This window comes from Oratosquilla oratoria, chromosome 21 (assembly GCF_046742065.1).
Source record: "Oratosquilla oratoria isolate Oo_2021 chromosome 21, ASM4674206v1, whole genome shotgun sequence".
Lineage (NCBI taxonomy): Eukaryota > Metazoa > Arthropoda > Malacostraca > Stomatopoda > Squillidae > Oratosquilla > Oratosquilla oratoria.
In genome coordinates, this window is record NC_134797.1 from 51,092,262 (window position 1) to 51,098,649 (window position 6,388).

A 6,388-nucleotide genomic window follows, 5' to 3' on the forward strand; every position below is an offset into this window, starting at 1 on the left:
ATGAGTGAACAAAAAGTTACATGCATGGATGCTTGCTTACTTGGATGGATCAAATTTCTCAATTTTCTTCTTTTCCTCCTCAGTGGTTGGAGAAAACTCCATATCACCTATGGGTTCTCCCCAGTCATACTTAGTGTCTATGTTAATAATCCGTAAGGCTTCATCTTCTGAAGCTGTTGCTATTGATGGTTCTTTCACTACCGATCTAGAGTGTAAAGATCTGTCATCTTCATCAACTGGTGAATTTCCAGATGACACAGGCGAACCTGAAAAACATTATAAACATGATAATACTAAAGTTAAAACTTTTTCATAAACAATACCCTGTCCACACATTCCTGATGGAAAAAAAAGTGTGATTCACCATTGTCTTGGACCACGTATTGGACTCGTGATCGACAGGTATTTCCCTACCAGAAGATAGCTCAGAGCTCATATATGACCGATCTATGGGTTATGCTGTGACCTTACATGCACACACCCAACTCTCCGCCCACGATAGTTGGAGTAACGACTCGCAGCGCAGCGATACTGAAATTATTTCAGCCCTGGGCGGGATTCGAACCTGGAGCGCCGTAATGGCGGCCGCGAATGCTACCACTGCGCCATAGAGTCGTGTGTGTGTTTATGTATGTGTGTATAATACAAATATATATAAATATATATATTTATATATATATATATATATATATATATATATATATATATATATATATATATATAACACATGTGGCGGGTTCCTGCTAATGGATGTGTATTCCCGAGCGAATAAGCGTACCGACGCCGTGTGTGACGTCAGTATTTTGTCAGCCGTGAGCTTGATAGCACACGGTCGTTCTGTGTTGTGACACACTTTTGATTTAATCATATTTTTACAAATTTCTGACATTTCATTTATCCACCAATTTATGCATATGAAAAAGAATAATTAAATACATATTTTATAAAAAAAAAAATTTACATATGTACCTGTACACATGGAAGTGCTTCTGTTCTGTAATATATATTTCATTTGTAAAAAAAGAATAACTATTCAGGTTATGGAAAATGTTAATGTGGTTGTACTTACTAATTTTGAATGTGAACTAAAGAAACAAGGAGAAGGAATAAACAATAGTACTCAATGTCACTAACCTGCTGCCACAGCAAGGATTGCTAATAACGTAATCCAAGACACCTTCCCCCATGGTGTTTTGCACCTCCTCCTGCACACCAACCAGGACCAGAAGGAACTCTGAGATATCCAAAACATCGAGCCCATTGTCGCGTTTTTCTTTACACTCCTAATTATCTGTAAAATATATATAGGTATCACTGATGATCCTTCACCCAACGAGGAGCTAAGTTAGATGGGAAACAAATAGGAGTCGGGTGGGTGGGTATAGGAGTATACCTTGGCTGGATACCTCCCTTGTAACGGGGAAGCATTTGGGGTGTGGGTGTGGGTGTGTGGGTGTGTATTCACTTGGTCTTTTTGGATCACGTGTTCGACTCGTGATCGACAGCTATTTCCCTCCTGTGTGTGTGTGTGTGTGTGTGTGTGTGTACTACATAATATGCAAACATCACTACACAAATGCATTTCACAGGTATTGCAATGGCTACAACCAAACAATCTTTTTCAACTGAAGTCTAAGACGTGGAAGGACTTGAATGAAAAATAACGTCTAGCACACTAATTAGTAATATTTTAGATTAATAATTCAAGAAGACACTATTCCAGATTCACAAAACATACAAATACCAACAGCTAATAAAGTATCAATACCAAACATTCACAAATTATGTTGACAACATAAATGACATATTATAAAAACAAAGAAGTCGTATGCTAATGGGAATTAAGACACTTTGAATTTAATTTTCATCCTACTCCAGCATTTGAATTTCACACACACACACATATTATATATATATATATATATATATATATATATATATATATATATATATATATATATATATATATATATATATATATATATATCATCATACACATTATAACCTGACCACCGTTTAAATTAACGAGTGTATTGCACTGGGCAATTTGACTAAGCGTTTGAAATTCGCCTGTCATTTTCATCCTACTCTTGTTTTGATCTGTTTGAATTGTCTATAGGTTATCATCATACACTTTGAGGACCTATTCCAGCATTTGCTTATCATTTATTCATGCCAATGTACACGTTATATTTTGATTCTAGCGTTTATGTGTATTTAACACTGAATTTAATTTCCATCCTATCCCATCGTTTCAATTTCATATACTCATGCCATCCTACATAGGATATTTTTACTCTAGTGTTTGATTTATATGTATACTGCATTTGGAATTCGACCATAGCGTTTGAAATTCGCTGTCCTTTTCATCCTACTCTGGTTTTGATACCAGTGTTTAAAACCATCGTGTAATTTCAATTCAATTTTCTTCCTACCCTTGCGTTTGAATTTCATATACTTTTGTCATCCTATACTTGATATTTTGATTCAAAAACTCTGAATGAAGAGTTTGTAACAACCAGACAACTAGAATCAGATCAGATACTTCAAACTCACTTCGATGTAATTTCAGGTTCATTAATTAAAGAATTCGTCGATAGTTTGAGGAACGAAATTTTCTTGTAATAGTGTTTGTAAAATTTCTTGTAACAACCTGAGAACACTTTAACCACAGTCGTGCTTTCGGGCAAAGCAGGCCACGCCAGTCAACCTCACAAATTCCCAACATAGTTCATTCCAAAGTAAACGGTTTCGGTATGGGAAGTGGGGGGGGGGGGCGTCGTTTGCTTGCTGCGATTACGTCACCATGCCCATGTAAACAAAGGAAGGAAGCCCCGGCCCATTGTCTAAATGGGCCGGGGCCCCCGTCACACTGACTAAAATGAAATTCAATTTGGTGCACAGCTCAAGGAAATGAATGAAATGCACAAAATACACACAGTAAAATGCAAAATATAAAATCTACAATAAAAAGCAGTCAAACAAAACAGAACGCAAAAGTATCGTTTAGGGACATTTACGGTGTTAGTTTATTACAGATCGGTACGAATGACCGACTCTTTGTTCTTCCAACAATCTATTTCTTAAGGTGTAATACAAATGACAATTTCTATTCCTCCATTGTTCCTAGTATTACATATGCATTTGGGAAAATGCATCATGACTATTCTTCTGAACACAACAGGGCAAAAATTAACAGTAAAACTAATAGAAAACCTTTGATCTCGGTGAATACAGCCACACTTATTTCCAGGCGGCTAATCGCCACTTTGAAGGAGACGCAAAGAGCAAGAAACCTAAGGGTCCTTCCTTCACCCATGACATATCACTCAAAAATTAAGGTAAGTAATTGGTCTGAAAGATCGTGACTCGTTCAGGATGCAGTCAACATTTGCCTTTCATCATTACCATCACCATTACTATCACTATCATGGCAGGGGTTGCATTTATTTTCAATTTTATATTCCTGATATACTAGTTAAATTTGTTATTATATTTATTACTATTATTACTATCATTATTGATATATTTACTATTATTAGTACCATCATAATTTTCATTATTCCTATCATTATTATATTTTTATTTATTACTTTTATGGCTGAAGAGTTGGTGCATGCTTCAACTGTCACCCCGTCCCCTTTTATTCCAAGTGAGAAAAAAATAAATAAATAAAAAAGAAAAATAATAATAATTATAATAATGACAATATTATCTAACATCTTGGTTAACACAAGTCATGTTGCATTTTATTATGCCTCTTGCACTCAACCGTAAAATAAGTGTCGAGGGGCCTACTACACCAGGAGACGCTGAGCAAGTGCGACCGAAGCCGTCACCTTTGCCCTATGAACATGCGCTTTAGGGACTGTTAAGAGACAGGTGATAAACAGTCACTGCTGGGAATCGGAGAGGAGTGCGGGATTCGAACCCACAACTAAGCGAAAGCAAGACCAGCACACGCTCGTATACTCTGCCTATCTATCATGGTCCAAACTTGATCATGTCCGCAGAGCTCAAGTAATCTGTAACTCGGCGAAGATGTCTTATCTGCCCTAAAAAAAAGGGAGGAATCGTGAACTAGTACTCGAATCTCCCGACAGAAAACAGGTGTAGGCCAGGTGTCCTTTCATTATTATTTTTTATTCATTCGTTTATCTATTTTTTTTTATGAACGACTGAACGACTGAACGCCTGGCTTTGTGCATATTTGTGTATCAAGCAAATGCGTCTCCATTATACAGCTGAAAGCACTCTCGGACGCAAATCTCCGCTGAGGCAGTTCATTTCTCTCCTCCTATCATTTCTGTGACCGACTTCGCGTTTCATATCACAGTTTATTCAGAGGTGCTTCGTCACAGGTGCCCACGACGATATAATACAACTAGAGACTATTTCTGGAACAGTCACTTGGCAAGGTTTGGATTAGAATACCTCGCTGTAATAATTAATAATTAATAATAATAATAATAATAATAATAATAATAATAATAATAATATAAATAGTAGTAGTGTGCTTTCACCGCACAGTTCCACGAGGATGGAGGTCGTTAAATAAATAATAGCAGTAGTAGTAGTTGTAATAGTAGTAATAAATAAATTGATGATGATGATGATGATTGATGATGATGATGATGATGATGAAAATTCCAGATCCAGACCATGTTTATGATTACCACCAACATCTGGTGTGATACTTGGGACACACTCCACCATCACCACCACCACCGCTACTACTACTGCTACTACTACCACCACCACCAAAAACAACACAAGAAAAGAATATAGAAAAGAAACTAAAAGAAAGCATACATTTATACCATTTGGTGCAATGCTGCTAACATACAAACACGACCGAATCCATTACCGCCTTGAACAGTGGGGGCCAAGATGAAGGCCAGGGTGAAAGCCTCGACGAAGGTCAAGGCGGGGTCAAGGAGGGGTCAAGGCGGGGTCAAACAGAGACTCAAGATATGACTAAGCTGGTTTCGTGGGGGTGGGGGGCGCTATACAAGTGTATTTAACAAGATGCAGAACAAAATATTAACGTGCATTAGTCCAATTAGGAAGGAAAGTGAAGGGGTTAGGGAGAGAGAAAGGGGTGAGAGAGGGAGGGAGGGAGGGGGTGAGAGAGGGAGGGAGGGAGGGGGTGAGGGAGGGAGGGAGGGAGGGAGGGGGTGAGGGAGGGAGGGAGGGAGGGAGGGAGGGAGGGAGGTAGGGAGGGAGGGAGGGGGTGAGGGAGGGAGGGAGGGAGGGGGTGAGAGAGGGAGGGAGGGGGGAGGGAGGGGGGGAGGGAGGGGGTGAGAGAGGGGGTGAACGAGGGAGGGAGGGAGGGGGTGAGAGAGGGGGTGAACGAGGGAGAGAGGGAGGGAGGGAGGGAGGGGGTGAGGGAGGGAGGGGGTGAGAGAGGGAGGGAGGGAGGGGGTGAGAGAGGGAGGGAGGGAGGGGGTGAACGAGGGAGGGAGGGAAGGAGAGAGGGAGGGAAAGAGAAGGGAGGAGAAGGAGGGATGTGTCCAACTGGGCCTTTCCTAGCTCCCTTGTGTTTACGCCCGTGCACAAATGCCTAAACAGCCCTCTATTCGATGAATATTTTAGACAATATACCGACTCTGTACTTGTGTCCCTCCCTAGACATGGCTTTACCAATACTCCCCCTACACTGTCGATGATACTGTGCATTGTTGCTGACTGTGTGAGGACTGTTCGACTTCCTTCACCGTGTGGGTCGAGTTGCGTCACCTGGTTGGACAAAATGCCCATCCGTGTGATGTCTTGAAATGGACTTCGACTCCAACGTGTTTAAGAAGCATTTTTCTTTCACAAGACTCTCGTTGTCAGATGAGCGAATTATCACACTGTGGAAGTCACTGTCTCTACTTACCTAATTTAACTGCTATGAAAAAATATTCATTTTTTTTTCAAGGAAATTATTTGATTGTGCGCGCTGGTCTCGCATTCGCTTAGGTGTGGGTTCGAATCCCGCACACCTTTCCGATTCACAGCAGTGACTGTTTATTACCTGCCCTTAAGAGTCCCTAACATGCATAACGGGGTAAAAGTAACGGCTTCGGCCGCAGCTACTCATCGCCTCCTAGCGTAGGTTCACCTTTTCTCCATAAAAAATTGGTTATGGGAGTATCTCACACGGTCATTTTACTTGTACTTATTTTTTTTACTCAGTGTGCAAAACATGATTCTTCCTAATCAGTAACAACTTGGGAATGATGTGGCCACCATATTAATAAATGAGAAGGTCCCAGCCCAAACTATGGAGCAGCATTTTGACACGAAGTAAAATCATACATAACATCCATGAAATGCACCTTACTACAGCAGCCAACGGAACAGTCGCTGACCACAAGGCCGTTCATAAGGTTAAGGAACACAA

The 6,388-nt window shown here is 40.3% G+C and overlaps 1 protein-coding gene across 8 annotated transcripts in view; it reads right to left on the reverse strand.

Moving 5' to 3' along the window:
* LOC143036920 (sphingomyelin phosphodiesterase-like) overlaps positions 1–6,388 on the reverse strand; it is a 158,812-nt gene that overhangs the window by 63,621 nt on the left and 88,803 nt on the right. For all 8 annotated transcript variants that reach the window (XM_076204918.1, XM_076204911.1, XM_076204910.1 and 5 more), the window contains 2 exons: positions 1,135–1,291; positions 41–266 (listed from right to left, as the gene is read on the reverse strand). In XM_076204918.1, coding sequence (XP_076061033.1) covers positions 41–266; positions 1,135–1,291 — 383 coding nt within the window. The remainder of the gene's footprint in view (positions 1–40; positions 267–1,134; positions 1,292–6,388) is intronic.